General features: G+C 44.3%; 1 protein-coding gene across 1 annotated transcript in view; it reads left to right on the top strand.

The window, feature by feature from the left end:
* LOC147701302 (uncharacterized) overlaps positions 1 to 18,939 on the top strand; it is a 216,765-nt gene extending 197,826 nt beyond the window's left edge. Inside the window, exon 8 of the mRNA XM_086930025.1 lies at positions 17,398 to 18,939. Coding sequence (XP_086786151.1) covers positions 17,398 to 17,476 — 79 coding nt within the window. The 3' untranslated portion in view covers positions 17,477 to 18,939. The remainder of the gene's footprint in view (positions 1 to 17,397) is intronic.
* The last annotated feature ends 980 nt before the right edge of the window (positions 18,940 to 19,919 follow it).

Consider the following 19,919-nt stretch of genomic DNA (forward strand, 5'->3'; position numbering starts at 1 on the left):
GATATGGGTGTAACCACCCCTCTGTCCTATTCTTCCCCTAGGAGGGTCCCCAGAGTTTGTCCAAAACCTTCCTTGGGTATAAAGTACGAACCCAGACTACAGTACTTTAGATTTTCCCTGGACTAAGTTCTGCAAGCAGAAACCAAGTACTTTGATGATCTACACTATGCTGGATGACTGAAGAATCTCCCTTGGAGTAAAGGAGTTACTCCCCTGCAAGGCAGGCACCTTTAACACATCTGACTGGTTTGCATCTCCCAAGCTCCTGAGGACTTCGAAGATTTCCACAACACAGGAGGTGGATTCCTGAGTGTCCCTGAGATCTGTCTGGCTTCTAAGCAATTCTGAGATCAGTATCCCTCGTGGGGACCGTGCAACCGGAACCCCTGTGCACCGTGTACTTTTGCCGCAACATATGCTTTTTTGCAATCCCTGAGGCTATGCTTTGGGCTACCTGTAGTCCTGACCCCAAGCAGTAATTGCACTGAAGATTTCCAGCCTACACTCCACGAGTGTTCCGTGGGTTGGTATTTTTGTGATTCAGCTCGAGGTCCCTTCGCGATCCTTGGTCTGTTGGCCTGTGGGTCCTTGTGAAGGTAACTTTGATTTCTCTTGGGCTTCTCTGGTTGCTCCAGACATGCCCTGACTCCCCATAGCTTATAGAGACCCCTGGACCTTGCTGATCTTCACCGTGACTGGTTTCCTCTGCTCGCATGGGTTGCGTTTGCCAACGCTTGTTGGTGTTCAATACGGACACAGACCCCTCAGCACTTAACATACTTCTTGGTACAGCTCACCTCTGGACTTCGGTCATCGTCAACGTCTTCTGGTCCCCGTGGCTGCAGAGTCAAGCAGCCCGTCCTCTCACCTGAAACACCCGACATTGGTGGGCATTCGTCAACCGAGCACCTGGTCACTCTGAAGTGACCCAGACTCTGTCCCCTCTGCTTTCAGGTTCTTCTAACCTCGTATGCAGGCGTGGATTCCACCGGGTACTTTTCATCTTCCCGGCAGCAGCACTTCTTTGAGTCACGCACTCCATTAAAAACGACGAAGGGTTCCAACACCACTTGACCCATATGCACCCGGCTCCCCTGGGATAGGTGACACGGGTACTTTGGTACTCACAAGGGTGCTGGCCTTAGAACCTTCTATGTTCCAATGGGTTTTGCTTAAAGTCCTCTCCGAAGTGTCCTTAAACTGTAATTTTCCAAACGTGACTTTCCCATAGTGTTGTACGGAGCTCGCGTCTGTGTTCTCACAATGCACCCATCCTCTGTGGGTCCCCTGTCACTACTTTGGGTGGTTCCTTGTGGTCCCAGCGATTCTACGTGCTCTAGGCCCTGTGTCTAGTCAAGTCGTTGTTCTTATACCACTTTCTTAGCATATGGTTCAGTATCCCCCTGGAGTCCGCTGTCTATTGTGCTATTTACTGTTGTTCTAGTTATTAAATATTGGGTGCCTTCTGCTCTAATCTCGTATAGAGGTTAGAAGGCAGTGTTTAGTAATAAATACATATATTGTATATATCTCTTGTGTGGTTCTCCTTTCATTTGGTTATTCAGGAGGTTCTAATTTGGTAAAACAAGGTGCTTTACATTCCTTCAAGACTTAGCCTGAAGGCTGCTCTTCAAAGCTACCACTAGGATAGCTTTCTTTAAAGGTTGTCTTTGACCTATTCATCAATAAGGGTCATTTGGACTGGTGTAAGGTGCCCACTTTAGTGGATAACATATACTAGGCCAACATCTCACAGTTGTGTCCTCTGTTCTGTTGTGAAAGCGTTGCAGTTTGTACCACATTGTTGTTAATTTTGAAGTGCTCTGATTCTTATGTGTGTGTGCTGCATTGTGGGTGAGTTGCCCCTTCAGCTCTGATTTGCCTGGTTGGTATCCCTTTCAGGCGGTGTGCCTTTCACTTCTGTGCTTATACAGTGCTGAGATGTTGCAGACTTGGGTAAATTGGGCTCTTGGTCGGAGTTGTGACTCTTGGGCATGGTTTGTCCACAAATTTTCTATACTTAATTGTGCATGTGTGCCATTGTGCCATCTCCTTCCGTCCCCCCAGTCCCTGGTCGTTACTCACCCTGTTGCTGTTGGCTCAGGCCATGTTGTGCAGTGTCCCCAACTCCTGCCACTTTCTCCCCAATGATGGTCTCAGGCTGGTCCTCCATGGGGCTTGTGTGGTTCTTTTTGTCCTCTGTACTTGCTCCAGCTACCTCCATGGTGCTTTACAGTTGATTGTGTTTTTGTTGCCGCTTTTATAGTGATTTTTCCCGCATGACTTGTGGGACTTGCTTATCGCTGAATTTTTTATTGCAGTTGGGCCCATCGCAACTTTTTTCAATTTCGGGTTTAGATTTTTATCACCGTCCTGGTGATTTTATTGCGGACCTTTGACACGTTATCGGGAAACTATGACATGTTACCACCAGGTTGTGAACATGACGTTAACACAGAGTTATTTTCCCGCGATAGACAGCGATATGAAAATTTGCGTTAACCTATTTTGGCAATGATTACCGCACGTTCTTGAGAATATCCCCCCAAGTGTGTTGCAGTGGAGTTTATACTACAAAACCTGCTGCGGGGTGAAGTGTAATCAGATAGATCGCGGCTGGAGAAGAAATCCATGAGCACTGACCCCTCCACACAGCTTTCGCTGCCTGCGGGCGGAGGGGCACTAAAAATGTGACCCTTGTGACATAGTGACTGCATATTTTAATTTACTTGTATTTAGTGTGAATTTTTACATACATTGAGCTAGTAACTAGGTTTCGTTTAAAGAGAACTACTTCACAGGTTTTGCGTAAAAATGTGTGGCAAACTGCATCTTTAAGCACTTTGAATGATCTGGGTAGGATTTGAAGTAGATTTTTTAGAAACCAGTTTGAAGGTTATCTCCAAATAATTTTTATATGACATGTTGTGGAAAATGGAGCATTTGATCTTAACGGGATAGAATTTATGAACTACAGTTATGGAAAACCTCATACTGAAGCACATCGGTCAGCAGCATTGCACTTTATTTAAGTGCTCTCATGCACTTACTTTTAAAAACCACTGCAAGGGGGTTGTGACTAGCGTTAGGACTCGACAGGAAGCATACTCAGTAAGTGCTGCTCTCCGGATCTCTGCATGGTCCCTCTGCAGCGCTTTTCAGAGTACCAGTTAAGGACTCATTCTTATATGGTAGGCACTGGGAGATTAAGTAATTTACTCAGAATCACAGGATGTTGAGCCCAAGCGAAGACTCAAACCTGATTCGCCGGCTCCAAAGTCGGCAGCTCTGGCCATTACGCCATATAGTCTACCCACTTGGATCGTTAGTACTTGGTTCTGATTTAGGTGGCACTAACAGGAGAAATAGACTGGTGCAAGCTGCCTCCTGACGAGAGCCGGGCTCTTATTTTTTTTCAAACTAACCATTGTCCCATTCTGACCAATTCCAGTAATGAACCAAAGTTGAAAAAGTGGGAAGATGGCCAGCAACCAGAGAGAAGACCAAAGATTTGCTCTGAATGCTTATGACTAATGATATAGGGTTGAGCAACAAGGTGCCCAAACTCATCCCCGTGCTCAGCTGCAGCTCATGCAGGTAAGAGCAGTGAGGCTGGGTGGGGGATTTTGACAGATGACAATGAGTGAAAATTAATGATTTATTTAATTTCCCTTCATCATAGTCAGTTGAAATCCCCTTCCCCACGCCGTCCCAGTGCCCTACCGCCCTTACCTGCACGGGCCGCGGCTGCCTGCGCTGCCAGCATAGATGGTCAACAGGCGCTGAATTGAGGTACAGTTGGTGGTGATGCCGCAAGTTGTGTCTTGGGCTCACAAGTACAAGACTCCCTGAAATGAAGAGGTGGCTCTAGAGTTTTACACACGATGGAATGGGGCTGGCCAACAATCAGTGCCAGCATCGTATGAGTTTCCATCAGAACAGAAAGTGGCATCACTAGATCTCCCATCATCCACCTACAAAGGAAGTGACATCCCTGAATTTTCCATCATCCGTCTGCACTGGAAGAGACATTACTGGTTCTCCTGTCAAAACCGTCTTTAAAAGAATAAGCCACGCAAGAAGACTGCATTTCCTATCATCCATTTGCACAGAAAATGAATTCATGGAACCCTGTATTCCTCCCCCTCCCAGGACCTACTCATTGGCAGGTGCAACAAGGATGCACAGTGGGTGTGCCAGAGGTGAGCCAATTGGGACTTCGTTCTACCAACTGCTTTTGCGCCATGCCTCACTCCACAATAAGAGTTTTCACCTGCACCCACTGCCAGTTCTCCAAGACCCACCCACCCACACCACCATGCAAATACTAACAACACCCTCATCACCCCCTCCCAACACACACCACACTAGCACCATCAATGCCTACACTCTGACCCTACAACACATGCTACAGCAATGTCAACACCCACTTGCATGTATTCTCCTCAACACACGATCACTCAGCAAACATACAGCCAAAATATGAGACCTGCTGTGTAGCAATGTACCTGACATCCTCTTCATCACAGAGACCTGGCTCAACCCTCATCGTCTCCCGACATCGCCATGGCAATCCCATCAGGTTACAAGATTGCTTGACCGGACCACCTTCAAAAACCAGGAGGACTCACTATCATCTACAAGGAATCCATCAAATGCACACAAAATCACAGAATGCCCTCCCATTCATGAAACACCTGCACTTCAAGCTGTAGATCTCTGAAAACTTCACAGTGAACGGAACCCTCACCTATTGACCACCCAGACCACGAGCCAGATTTACCAACATCTTTACTGACCTCATCGACCCCAGAGCCTACATTCTCCTCAGTGACCTCAACTTTTACCTGGAAGATCGAAGCGACCCCTGCTCCACAGCCTCCACTGATACCACTTATCAAAAGCCTGAGCAAAATCAGACTCACCTAGCTCGACCAAGAACCAATACACACCTCAGGACACACTCTGAACCCCATCTTCATCACATGCGACAGCATCAAATTCAACTTCACCACACCACTCACATGGACCAACCATTCCATTATACTCTTGCAGATCAACACACCGCAATTCAACAGTCCAACAAGGTTCAGCATTCCAAGCCCCAGCTGGGGCCAGATTACAAAAGCAGACTGGCTCAGTTCCCTCAGCATGGACCAACTTAGCCCCACAGACCACCTTGACGAGGACATCAACAACTGTATCAAGATCTGTGCTGACAACCTCTTACCGATTGTCATGCGGCTTCTACTTCCTCAGTAGGAACTGTGCATTTGTTGGACAACATAAACATTGGGATGGCGCTAGACTGATTCCATCCACCTCATCGGGATATGTTGGCCTATGGTCCTGCTAGCCCACAGTGCAGCGATAAGTACCCCAGAACCAATGTATGTAAATGTAAATGTATAGGCATTTATATAGCGCACTACTTACCCATAGGGTCCCAAGGCGCTTCGACCGCTGCGAAACCCTTCCTGGCTTCCCTGAGAGATGGTCCCTTAATGGGTATCTCCAGGGTGAGACCAGGCATCCCCGGCGGTCTGGTGGGGCCGTTAGTGAAGATGAGGCAAGCTAATGCCCAGAGTTGCCGAGTGTGATCGCTGATCAAAGTGGGCACCGAGGCGAGAGAATTATCGAGTCCGCTGACCCTGGTCCAGAAACCTGCCGCGCCGGGAATCGAACCCTGGTCCCGGGCCGTCCTCTGCTCTCGGGTCTGCCGCCTCTAACCAGTGAGCCACACTGGCAGCAAACTGATTGTGCAACATGACAACCCTGACTCCCCAAGGAATTGTGGTTACAGATCTAGAACCCTTTTGCTCAGTCACTTGTGCATACCCAAAGAAATATACAAGAACATTTATGGAAGCATTGGGATTCTTAAATAAAATGTATGTGATGTAACGGTTTTAGACAGAAACAAATTAGATTTATTAGCATCATGAGAACAGTGAAAAGATAAACAATTCCAACATTGTGCTAAAGAAGTGTATATATGCTGGCATATAAAAACTGTGTATAGTGTACTCTAACTATGCACTCTATAGCCTAATTGCCTAAGGCAGGTGGTCTGCCAAAATCCCCTACTGGATGATCAGACTCACCATTACCGGAGGGTAAGTGTCCCCAGGGGCCCTTCTTGGTCACAAGTTGGACATCCCTCCTTGCAGAGGGAAACAAGGACAGCTGGGCTGGAATTCTGACAGTGACCTCGCACTGACAGCAGAGCGCTCCTCTGATCTGAAAAATAAAGTACTCATGTATATATAAACGATCCATGTTACAGTTCCGAGACTTCAGCCAGGCTGTCTTTTATTCTCTTATGATAGCTATGTCGTCTACCGAACGATCAACAAACAACACGATTTGTGCAATTAACTTTGTCCCTTGTACTAGATGTTCAAGGTGTCGACGAAGTTGAAATGTAAGTAAATGTGGCTTCTAAGAACCATATCCTGCACAGTCATGCGAGCAAATGAGTGTCAAAAGTCAATGTGTAAAAAAAAAAAATGTAACTTAAGTAAAGTGTGCATGTAAAATGGCAGTGTTTCTCCTCTGGCCTAAATCAGCCACATGACACCATCAAATCCATCAAGCAAAGTAGATCAAACAATCAGGCCAGCTGAAACACCAGACAACACTATAAACAGCTAGAGAGGAAATAAAGAGTCAGCCATGACACCACAGACAGAACTACCTCCAAGGCGTTAATCAGACGCGATCATCCTCAAATAAAAGACACCAAGATAAGTGCACTGGTGGACTTCATCAAAGGAAGCTCCAACAGCTGCAAATGTTCTCGTTCGTTAAGGATTTCACCTCGCTCTCAGCCGCAACATCACTGCCTTTCCACAGCTCTGACAACCCATCCAACCTCTAAAACAGAAAAATCACAAACATCTACGTCAAATTCACACACAAATCGAACCCCAGAGAACCTATTGCTAACATACCCACCACCAACCAAGACGCCCACCTTACCAAATGGTCAACCCTCTCCAGAAATGACACAGCAGCAATCATGCACACCATAACCTCAGGGTTGGCAATGCACCCATGCTCCCCCTACATCTACAACCTGGGAAGGAACAGCAGCCCTCATCCTGCTCAACACTCTCTCCCATAACATCCCCATCAGAAAACTCCAAAATATTGGCATATAAAGATCTGCTCTCAAATGGATCTGTTCCTTCCTTACAGGAATACCCCAAAGGGTCAGGCTACAACTCATCACATCAGAGAGCAAGAGATTGGTATGTGGAGTCCCACAGGGATCGTCCCTCAGCCCTACCCTTTTAAACAAATACATGACACCGCTCGCCAACATCATCTGATCACAGGACATCACCATCATCTACTACACCAATGACACACAACTCATTCTCTCCCCGGCGGACAAAACAACCACCACCAGGATCAACTTCAGGAACAGCATGTCCATGGGAGCAGACTGGTTGCGGACCAACTGCCTGCAGCTTAATTCCAACTAGGCTGAAGTATTGGTCTTTGGTCCCAATTGTGGCTATCAGAGCAAGGACCAACACCCATACCCACAGACCACAGAAGAAATTTCAGGATCATCTAGATGAAAAGCTCAATATAACGGCTCACATCAATGCACTGTGCATCTCCTACTTCCACATCATGCACATTTCTGCAAAAGATCTCCAAATGGTTGCCTTATAACACCAGACGGACCATCATGCAAGCACTCATCACTAGCACTCATCGCTAGCAAGCTGAATTGCAACAACACTCTCTATTTCATAATCGCCATAAAAATTTCATAATCGCCATAAAACTCTTATACTGGCTCCAGACCATCCAGAACACCATTACAAGACTCATACTCGACCTCCCATGTCACACCCACATCACACTGCATTTCAAGAAGCTTCACTGGCTCCCCATTCAAAAGAGCAGCCAATTCAAACTTCTCATGCACTACATAGCACAGGACTAGAACACCTGAACAGCTGCATATACTTTCACCAACCCACCAGACAACTACACTCTGCCTTACTCTTATTTGCACATGGCCTCGCATCTGCAAAAGCAAAACTGGAGGTCACTTAATCTCCTACATTGCACCCAAGACATGGAACGACCTCCCTCAACACATCAGCGCCTCCTCCTCATTTCTTGAGTTCCATAAAAAGCTGAATACCTGGCTCTTGGCACAAGTACCTTCAGGACCACACACCTACAATCTTGCCCAATCGCCTCGATACCCTCTTGGTTGAGTAGTATGCTACACAATGAATATAACTTAACATAACATAACTTATGACAATCTGAGAAGACCGCACCTGAATGTGAGAGAGTAGAAAGACAAAGGTAGGGCTTGGTCGGTCCAAGGTAGGAGAGGGACTCGATCTCCGTGCTGGTAGGTGAGGAGTAGATTACTGCTGAACAGACCCTTTCAGATGGAAGAGGAGCAATGCAAAGTGGAGATGCAGTGAGTGTGAAAATAGCCGTAACCACATAGCATGAACTATGCTGGGCTGAACCACGCAGGCGGTACCTCGCACATCTAAACGACGAATATACCTTAATCACCTTTAAGCGTTGTTAAGGCACATGCACGGTCTAGTTGCTGCTGCACCTGCCAGCTGGAAGAGCAGGAAGAGGAAGTATCCAGATGAGTCAGAGAGGTAAAACTGGTTTTGAGGGATTTGGAGGTAGTTTGTAGGGGTGGCGGGATGGTTTTCAGAGCTGGGAGGGGGTCAGGGTAGTTGAAAGGGACAACGGGGTCGGGAGTTTTAGGGCTCAGGACAGGGGATGAGGTGGGGTAGATTACTTGGGTTGAGTGTAGATTTGGGGGTGGGGGTCGGGGTAATATTTACCTGTCTGTGCCTACATCCTCCAATAGCACCTGTCTCTCCCTTCTAAGTTCCACCATGGGAGAAATACAGATGTCCCCCATATATTTATTCCAGCTTCCCCACTTTTTATACCATTTTCGTGGGCAACCCCTACCTTTATAGACAGTTTTCTCTGCTTCCATAGCGTGGTCCATGTCCTTAGCCCAGTCACGCAAATGTGGTATAGTGTCCACCCCCCCACTCTGGGCAATGTTTCTTTTCACTATGCTCCACCCCATGGTGGCCCATGATTGCTCATCTTGGGTGAGGTCCGTTGCTTCTCAGATATTAAGGAGGTATAGTCGGGGAGATGGATGAATGGGTTTATCAACGGACCTTGCCTTTTGCTGAGTGACGCCTGTCCAGTAGTGTTGTATGTGGGGGCATACCCGTAGGATTTGTACAAACGTTCCTATTTGGTTGCAGTTGCGAAGGCAAGGTTTGTCTGGTCTCATTCCTAATTTGAATAATAGTTTGGCCTCAAAGTACACACAATGGAGAAACTTAAGCTGGACGAGTCGGAGTCGCATCGGGACGCCACCTCCCGAGGGGAAGCCAGCGCTTCAATCCAGTCATTGCCCCTAGATCACCTCCCAGCTAGCTCTCAATTTCGGCATTGGATCGGCTCTGTTATTGATTAGTTTCTTATATGTTAGGGTTATGACCTTACAGTCCATTGGGTCCAGTACCAACCTGTCCTCCAGAGGAGAGGAGTCTGGGAGGGGGGTACCTGCAGGGAGGGCACAGTCTATGGCATGACTAATTTGAAGATATCGGAAGTGCTCTGACATTGCTAGCTGAGATCTGCAAATGACGCCTTGGAGATCTGCAAATGACGCCTTCTTGCCCTTTATCCACACATCCCCCACCTTGAGATACCGATCATATACCACTTGTCAAACCCTGCACAAGCACTCAGTTAACCTAAGATGTCGGGTTCCCACAGGGGGGGTGGCCTATGTTAGGCGCCCGCGCCATCCCATCTGCCCTTGGATCCCGTGCCACTCTTCTACTGTATGGGCCATGGGGCCGGTCAAACCTAGTTTTTGGGGATTTGAGTATACCGCTCTGTTGTAGCCTCCTTTCCCATTAACCACAGATCAGTGCGGCAGTTGGGGCATTATGGGACCCAAACACCCATCTGTTTATGGCAATTAGTTGTGACGCCTGGTAGTAAAGGTGCATGTCCGGCAACCCGATGCCTCCATCGTACCACCCCATTGTGACCTTTCTCATGGCGATTCTAGCCGGTCTATTATCCCATAATAATTCTCTCAATCTGTAGAAAGTAGGATTCGGGGATCAGGAAGGGAGTGTTTTGGAGGGCGTGGCAGGTCAAGCATCTTAAATAGAGGCGCCCAACCCAAAAGAGTAAGGGGTAGGGTCTTCCAATGGGCGACATCAGATTTTAACCTCTGCAACAGACCCAACAGATTTCGTTCATAGAACTCAGCAGCATCAGTTGTTACAAAGATACTGAGGTATTGGAAACCCTGGGTCGGCACTGGGATGGGGTATCCCCGAGGACTATGTGGCGGATCACCCCAGACGGAATACATCTGGGATTTGGACCTCAAAGTCCAAGCATGTCAGTCCACATTAATATTTGATTAATCTCATCTATTATGTATACTCCTATATTGCTACTGCCTGGTTGATGGTTGTTCATTTTTCACATATCAGATGTAGCTGTGTTTCCTGATCTTTCTGGTTGTTGCCCACTGCTCATGCAGTAACCCATACTTAATCGACAGAATCCTCTGTCTTTGGTAGTGTGCATTAAAGTGAGATGAAATCTAAGGGAGTAAAAAAAATTACATATAAATTAAAACACAAGATAAAAGCCTTTATCCTGCAATAAGTTTTTACAGTGCTAACCGTGAGGTAAAAACCTTTAAACTCTACAATACCCAAAAATGTAATTGTGGTGTTGTTATAAAATAGAACATTTCTGCATTTCTGTGGCTTAAGACCCTTAAATCAAGCAGACCCAATAGAAGCAAAACATTATAAAACCTGTAGATAGTATGTCATGTATGACCAGGTTAGAAAAGTATTATATCTAAAATCATAAGCATGTGTACAGGTCATCTGTGATATTAAGACCGTTGGGGTGCTTGGAGTCCAGTTCTGAAATGTACCTGGTTTCCAATTTGCACAGGGTTCCTTCTCTGTTGCCCCATCTAATGTTAAAAGGTACACAATCAATTAAATAATACTTTAAATGCTTTGGGTCTGCTTGGTGGAATTCATTGAAATGTCGGGCGAAGGGGTATACTGTGTCTCGATTCTTAATTGCTCTAATATGTTGTTAAATCCTCTTATGCCCCTGCAGCTTGGTACTTCCCACATACCGAAGCCCACGGTGGCACTCGAGGATATACACAACAAATTCTGTTTTGCATGACAGAGATTTATTAATTATAGGGTCACCTCCCCAAAATGTTTTTTTGAAAGCAGTGGTGTTTGTGCCATGTTGACAGGATTTACAGGTCTTTCATTTGTAAAAGCCCTTCCTTTGGCTTGGCCAGTTCCCTTTTGGCTAATCTATTGGATTGTTAACTACCAATCTGTCTTTCATATTGGGGGCCCTTCTGTTGATGATAGAGAGTCTTGACGGCAATGTGTGTACCAGGACCAGATCGTTTTTGACCATCGGCCAACTTCTCTGAATGATACGGTTAATTTCTTTATGCTGCTTACTGTACCCCACAATCATTCTAAATTCATTAATTGATTGATCTGTGGTTTTCAATGGCTGTACAGTGATATCCGTATCATTTTTTGGTCCTGGCCCTGAAATTGTCAATTTCAATAATTTGTCTCTGTCAGTTGCATTGCTTTTAAGAATAGCTGCCTCAATACATTTTGCAGTATAACCCCGTTCAAGGAATCTACGTTTACTTTCTAGTTGGGCTTTTTTCAATTCACTGCTACAGATGCGTTTTATACGTATCATTTCCCCATAGGGGATGCTCTGGACAAGGTATTTTGGATGTAAACTATTTGCGTGTAAAACTGAATTTACAGCAGTGGGGTTTCTGTGTACTTTAGTTTCTATCCTGCTTCCCTCTATGTGTACCTCAACATCTAGAAAGAGGACCCTGTCTGCACTAATGTCTGATATGAATTGTAAGTTGATGTCATTTTGGGTTAAATCATTGATGAACGTTGTTGCTTCAGTTTCCGAGCCATGCCACATTAAAAACAGATCATCTATGTACCTCCACCAACATTGTACGTGTTGGTTAAGGAGGTTGGCATATTTTCTATGTAGGACCAGTTCCTCCCACCAGCCCATGTGGAGACGGGCATAGCTGGGGGAGAAACTGGCCCCCATAGCAACACCCCGCAATTGTTGGTAAAGTACATGCTGAAATAAGAAAATATTGTTATGCAGGCAAATATCAATCATATCAATGATCATTTTACTATGATGTTTATGTGTAATGGGTCTCTGTCCCAGATAGTACTCAATTGCCCTCCTGCCATCCTTGTGGCTAATGCTCATTTATAGAGCTGTTATGTCCATTGTTATTAATAGGTAGTCATTGTCCCACACATAGTTGTGTGTTTTGGCACAAAAAATCACCAGTGTCTTTCAAGTATGAGGGAAGTGTTTGGACAAAGTCTTGTAGAAAATGATCAATATACTGTGATGTGTGTTCCGTTAGACTATTCTTGGCAGAAATTTATTTTATTTATTTGTTAACATTTGTAATGCGCACAGCTACCCAACAAAGGGTTTCCCGGCGCGGCAGATCCCAATAGGAATGCGGTTACAAAAAACTAGATGTTAAAGAGCCATGTTTTTAAGGCTTTTCTGAATTTGATGTAATTCGACTCAGACCGCAATGTATGTGGCATTGAATTCCAGAGAGAAGGTCCTAGGAATGAGAAGGACTTGCCACCCATGCGTGACAGCCTGGTCCTTGGAATTTCAAAATGATGGGGTGCCCTGGTGGTTTGTTTGGATCCTTGTGAAATTTGAGTATGAAGTAAAGAACCGGCATCGTCGGTGAATTGTTCTTTAAAAACAGGTATTCATCTTTACTTAACAACCCCAATCCCTTCCAGACCATCAATTTGGTGTCAAGATTCTCATATGTTGCCTTGACCACTGATTGATCACATCGGCAGTAACATTCCTTATCTGATAATTGCTTTACAGCTTCCTTGATGTAATCAGTTTTGCTCCAGATTACCATATTACCACCTTTATCTGCATTACGTATTACACTTTGTGATTCCATTTGTGCCAGTGATTGCAGGTCTCTGAGCAGCGGCATATCTTGACTTGTGAGGTTAAACAACGCTGTTGAATCCTCCAGCGGGGGTGAGTTGATCAATGCTGTATTCTCAGAATGGCCAGACGTGTCTTTAGAAGAAGATACTTTTTAATTTCAATTTCCTTATGCCCTTGAATATCTCCTTTCTGGTTGCGGCATAGTCGAAGGTGCTTTCAGGCGAGAATGATAAGCCCAAGGACAGTAACTGTAACGCCGCCTGATTCAGAGTTATCGTTGAAAGATTAGTCACTGTGATGTTGGTCTGATTGGGTTCTTGCCTGTTCACTTGTATGTTCATTTGCGGTTCCACTTGTGTGTTTGTTATCGCCTGGTGGACTCTCCTTTGCTTTGCCCTTCTCCTTTGTCGGCGCTTGTAGGTGCTGTTTTTGTTTGTTGTTTTTTTGGACGCAATGTTTGTTTGCAAGTGAAATTGCAATCGGTACTCTTCCGTCTCTGATGTCACCTTCTGTCTCACGTTCGACTGCATAGCTCAATTCAGAGGCAGACGATTCACCCTATTTGCGCCTCTGTCGCCCCTTGATGCCTTTTTGGGCACTCCACTAAATTTTGATATTTTCATACTTTCAGACTTTTTGGCGAAAGTGAAAATCCAACCACACTCATAATCAGCCTTGTCTCGGTGATCTTTGTAGGTCTTTCGCTCTCATATCTTTTACTCCTCTTTTTTTAAACGCAGTGTCATTTCCTTTCTAAGTTTATTTTCCTCATCACTTTGTGCCATTGTTTTAATTTCATCATTTAGGGTATCAATTTGTTTTTGTAATTTTTGGCGATCGGATTTAGCGTATTTACCCAATATTGTCACCTATTTCCTTGAGGACTCTAAGTTAGTTTCCGCCCATTCTTTCACCATTTGTGGATCGGGCGTTTCATAACTCCGGCACAATTAGTATGCGCAAGCCTCTTGGTATACATCCGACGTCTAAATAGCGTTGGAGGGAGCGACCCTACCACCACTTACTTTGTTCACTTTTCATATTTTTTCCAGGGTTCGAAATTTATCCAGGAGCGTTGTATTGTTAGCTCCACTTGTTGCCTTCTGGGTACTGTTCTTCGTTGGCGGCGAGTTTGTATCATTGAACATTTCAGCCGCTGCAGCCTCGCGGTCTCTTAACGTGTCGGCCGACATTGTTTGGAAACCCTTGTAATATTGAAGTACTTGTCTTAGGTGCCGAGTCTCGAGTATACTCTTGAATGTCAATGTACTTGGTCGTTCACCTAAGGTTTGGCACACCCTTCACCCAGCATGTACGAGCTGCTTGCAGTCCTACCTTCAGCTCCTGACAGCTTCTCCCGGGTCCTCCGACTCAGGTTCGTTGTCTAGCTTACTCCGTAGGAATCCACTAATATAGCACTGCTGGGGGGCTGGTCACATCGAAATCCTCCTGGATTTAAGTGTGGTTGTTGTCCGTTGCCAGACGATGCCTTCCTTGTGTGATATCAGCCCGTAAACACGTCGAAGGGGTGTCTGTGTGCAACCGGAGAAGACAAAAACTGGTTTAAAATATCCTGATAACTCCACTGCCTGAGCGGCTTTTCAGTTTCACAAATGTAGCACGGACCACAATTCCGTGCACAGAATCTTCTTTATTGGTTCCAAACTCTGCCGGCCATTACGCGTTTCGACACCAAGGTGCCTTGATCACATGACACGTAGGTCAGTCACCTGACCATTTTTTCCATTTTTTCTCAAAACAGTGTTAAAGTGACAGTGCATTGTTAAACAATTGCTGCATAAGGGATAGTTTATAACCTGTATTATGTACACCATAGGCATCTGCCATTTTGCTTAAATCATGGTTTGAATACCAGTTTCAGAAATCATGGTATGAATACCAGAAATACTTTACGTCATCCTGACTCTCAAATCAATATTTTGTGCCAAACTTTAGCAATGTAATAAAGTGCAATATAGGTATATATATATAAATACATAAATAAATAGACCTTAAAATAGCATAACATATATTCAAGACAATTTTAAGATGGATTCTGTGCAATATATATATTGAAATAGATTTGCAAGTTTCTCAATAAATGTGAGGTATTAGAGTGAGATTTTGAGATCTAGCTAAGGGAACCAATTTGGGAGTGATACCAATCTGTGGGAGTGGATGAAGTCATTTTTTTGAGTTTGAGAGGTGCTTCTGTGCGATAGAGGATGAGAAATTGAGTTTTTGCTAGGTTTAGTTTCAGAGAAAATGTCAGAAAAAGAAACTCAGAATGGCAAGGTTTGCATAAAAAAGTGGTGACCAAGATTCACTTCTCAAGGTGACCTTCAGTGTTTGTTTCTGTCCTTAAATTGTGCTGGAGTATTGGCAAGATGCGTGCCTTGTCCTGCTTTCCAATGCCGTCTGTTGGACTTCGAGCTGACAAAAGCACTCCAGGTAAAGAGGATTCCCTCCCTTCCTGGCCACTAGTTTCTTTTTTTATTTACTGCGCAGTATCACTTGGAATCCCATCTATGCAAAATACAGCTACATTAAAGGAAGCTTATTGCAACACACATATGTCAGACTATCTTCCCATTGACTACTCTATACACTAACAGTCATGTTGAGACCACCAAGGACTGAATTTCAAATCTAGAAGAACGTGTGTTGACATAATATTTAGGTGTGATATATAGACACAGTATTACATCTGTAAGAATGTCTGCTAGGATAATCATATGTGTGTGGTGTTGTCACAGTACTACATCTGTGAGAATGTCTGCTGAGATCATCATATGTGTGTGGTATTGACACAGAATTACATCTGTAAGAATGTTTGCTTGGATAATCGTATGTGGGTGGTATTGATACAGTTTGAAGCTGTAAAAAGGAGTGCTAACCCGATGATTAAGTGTGTGTTATTGACACAGAATTGTTATGAACCCCAATGTACCCCAATATATGCCTAGGTAGTTACACAACCTTTCACCTACATTTGTCCTACCATTGTTCTACATAACAGATCTGGCGCTGACCTTTTAGCTAGTTAGGTGCTACATGACTGTCGTGTGGTTTTGTCAGAAAACTAGCCTCATGTATTATGCAGGAGGATTCTCAGTATCAAAGCATGATTACCATCTCCTGCATAATACCTCTGTATAAGGGTCACCTCTATCATCATCCTCGCCCAACATGCCCATAGTACACTTATAGGGAGAACCCCTGTGGGTATCTTTCGGGTATATAAGCACTAAATCTTTGCTGGCAAATTAGAAGAGAAAGAATTCCATGCTGACACGCTGACGCGAGACGCAGAGGTCTCGGCACGCAGAAACTCCAGCACACAGTGGTCGGACATCCCTTACAGGGTGTCCATCTCGAGACCAACACTGGGTCCTTCGCTCTCCCACATCAGGTAATGGGTTTGGCTCTATCCTAAGGGGATTTATGGCTATACACCTACATACATGCTAGGTACAATTAGGTACATCTAGTTAGGGTTTGCATCTTAGGAGTACATATTATTACTGTTATGTATCTATATGCCTGCATATATTCATTGTTTTAGCACTATGGTAGAATTCTAGTGGTGCTCATAGCAGTATATATATCTGTTTATATCTAATGGTTTTTGCAGCATACATAATTTATACTAGAATGACGCTGGTTCAATAAATACTTATTGAAAACGTCCCGACTGTTTATCCTGTATATCTCTGAGACGAAGTAAGCATGAGTGACTGGGCGAAAAGTACTGTACTGTTTCCATGATCCCTGAGGGATCAAGGTTGTCATGTTCGATCTTTGGTAGAAACTATTTGCTCCTTGGTAAGAGGGGCTCATAGTGGCACTGTGAGCTAGCTGGTCTACAGACTAACATATCATTTGGGGGTACCTGGATTCAGTCTGGACACCGATCCCTTAGTTTATGTTGTCTAAACGTGCAGATCCTATATAGATTTGTAGGAACTACACAGCAGTATTACATGTGTAAGAATCGATGCTCGGTGATTGTTAGATGTGCAGTATTGATACCGTTGTATTAGTGAGATTAGGTTTTGGGGTGATTGTTAGATGTGCAGTATTGATACAGTTATGCATTAGAGAAATTAAGTGTTGGGGTGATTGTTAGGTGTGCACTATTGATACAGTATGGCATTAGTTTAAGTGGTGGGGTGATTGTTTGATGTGTAGTATTGATACAACATTACATCAAAAAGAATGTTAGCTGGGATGATTGTTAAATATGCGGTATTGACCGAGACTCCTGTCTTTTTTTGGGTCTTCCAGGTCCACCAGATTAAATGCATCTACAAATGAAGAGACATCAAGAAGCGCACCCAACATGGAGCTGCATGCCATTTTGTGATGCAGAGGAGGCAAAGGAATGAAGCTGCCATAATCATCTAGCAAAAGCATGCTTTTTTCCATAGTCCCAGAGAGAAAACTAAAAGAATGAATATCCGTGCTAAACTACATTGCTGGGGTCCATTAGGACATATCCGTTTGAGGATAGCGCTCCTAATTACTTTAAACACAAAACACACTCAGCTGTGCCTCTTTGCTATTAATCATTCGAATGAAGAACACCTTCCTATGATATCACCTGTATTTATCGTTGTGTCACCTGTTCTGAGGTGACGTATGGCATAAGTGTGCTCTCGACAGGAAGATGGCTTGTAGGTAATGGGAAAGCATTGCTTGGTTCTGAGCAGGAAAGGGACAACATGTACCAGTTGAAGAGGACGATGGCCTTAGGGACTCTTGATTTTCCTGCAGCTCTCCACCTACTTCCCAAGAACGTCAAGCACGTCTCACTAATGGTTTAATCCTCAAAACTTAGATGCCTCATTACAATGGGCTGTTTCCCCGATTTCTGAGCATTATTTTTCCTAAGGCCCTACAATGTAAAGTGTGAATAATTTAATTCTCTCCAAAGCCAAATACATGAGATTATCTCAGCATCATTGTGTTATCTTCATGGTTGGATCCCATAAAACCAGTTAGCTCTCCACACTTAGGGTAAACCATCCAGCAGGGCTAAGTTGGAAACAATTAATTGGGTTGAAATTAATTCTCAGTCCTCGGAAATAGAGCCTGAACTTGTTGGAGGTATGGAGTTATTAATGCTTGAACTTTTTGACGTTTCACAGGAATTTTTGAGCAAATCAAACTTGCTAAAACAAACTTGAGAAGAGGTATTCTCCTTTTTTAAATAAGTGTTTTTTGTACTTGTCATAGTTCACTTGCTTGCAGAAATGGCCATCTGGGATATTTTTGAAAGGCTTGGTGCAACCAAAATGCTCTACTGGTGGAAGAAGCGGTATTGAAGACAGGCGGTTCTGTTTTCAAATCTCTTACACCATTCACAGTATCCATTGTGGTCCCTGAGTAAGAGATGAAGATGTTACATACTTTCACTTTAGTCTTTTATAATGTTTTACATATTGTGTCCACTAGTGAATAGGGGACAAGTTTATGTATCTGAGTGTTTTGTGTCACCTGCACGTCACAGGTTCTAATCACACCAGGTTACTCTTCATCTCTGTGTGTCATGAAATGAGACTTTATTGTCTAGATGATAGTGGCACTTGTTTGCATCAGTAACTAACAAAAATCCTGTGATAGATGGCATTGTATAAAACAGGGTCTCCATCCTTATCTGTAGGCATGGGCGGATTTTGCGGATTGGCAATCCGCAAATTTGCGGATTTGCGAATTTGCGGATTGCGAAAATCCGCAAAATCCGCGAATCCTCGCGGATTTTTTTTTTGTGTTCGCACAGGTTTCTGCAAGTTCGCGAGGGTTTTGTACAATTTCGCAAATTGCGAAATTGTACAAAACGCTCACGAACTTGCAGAAACCCGTGCGAACACAATGTGCCTACTCATGTATGTGCCTCTTGTGTGTATAAAAGGTCAGAGAAAGATCAGTTCAGCATATGAAGAGAAAGAAGCTCCTGGTCACAGGAACAGCACGGGTATTGCGCTCGTGAAAGTCAAGGATGCAAAGTCTATCCAGCATCACAGCTGATTTTCCACGGTAGATTTGGGAAGAAGGCACACCTGTCCAGCCTCAACGACGCTCACGATTGTTTTTGGGCTAATGAATGAGTCACTGAATTTGAGCATCAACTAGTTCGAGCGACCATGTGTGTGTTACTATGCAATCGCCCCGAAGGGCGCAGGGGTCCCTTGAGTGAGCTGTAACTATTTTACAATGGCGCCAGCAAGCTGCCAGTGCCGTTGTAAAATAGTTACAAAGTTAGCTTGCACAGGAAGCACTTAGATAAAATAAAGCAGCACCTGCTTCGTTTTATCTAGTGGTTCCTGTGCAAGCTAACTTTGTAACTATTTTACAACTGCGCTGGCAGCTTGCTGGCGCCATTGTAAAATAGTTACATGAGTGGGGGTTCAACCTTTGAACCCGTTACGTCCGCAGATTTGTTTTTGCGGATTTTTCCGGGAAATCCGCAAAATTCACGGATTGCGGATTTCCCAAAAATCCGCAAAATCCGCGGGCGTAACGGATTTCCCGCTCATGCCTACTTATCTGTAATAAGAGATACTTATTAACTTCACTGGATTTCACCCCAGGATACTAATATAGTAAGTGTGTATTACTCACCACATCAGACAATATTACATTAGTGAACACCATATGCAAGATTTCCAGCAGAGATCACCTCAGTGCATTAGGCACGGTTGTCAGCAATAATGTTAAAAAAATAGTAATAATATTGGTAATAAGCCTCTCTGCGACATTAGAGGGGAGTCGATACAAACAGTTGCACCTGTTTTTGGATAAGACTC

Source organism: Lissotriton vulgaris, chromosome 7, assembly GCF_964263255.1.
Source record: "Lissotriton vulgaris chromosome 7, aLisVul1.2, whole genome shotgun sequence".
Classification (NCBI taxonomy): domain Eukaryota; kingdom Metazoa; phylum Chordata; class Amphibia; order Caudata; family Salamandridae; genus Lissotriton; species Lissotriton vulgaris.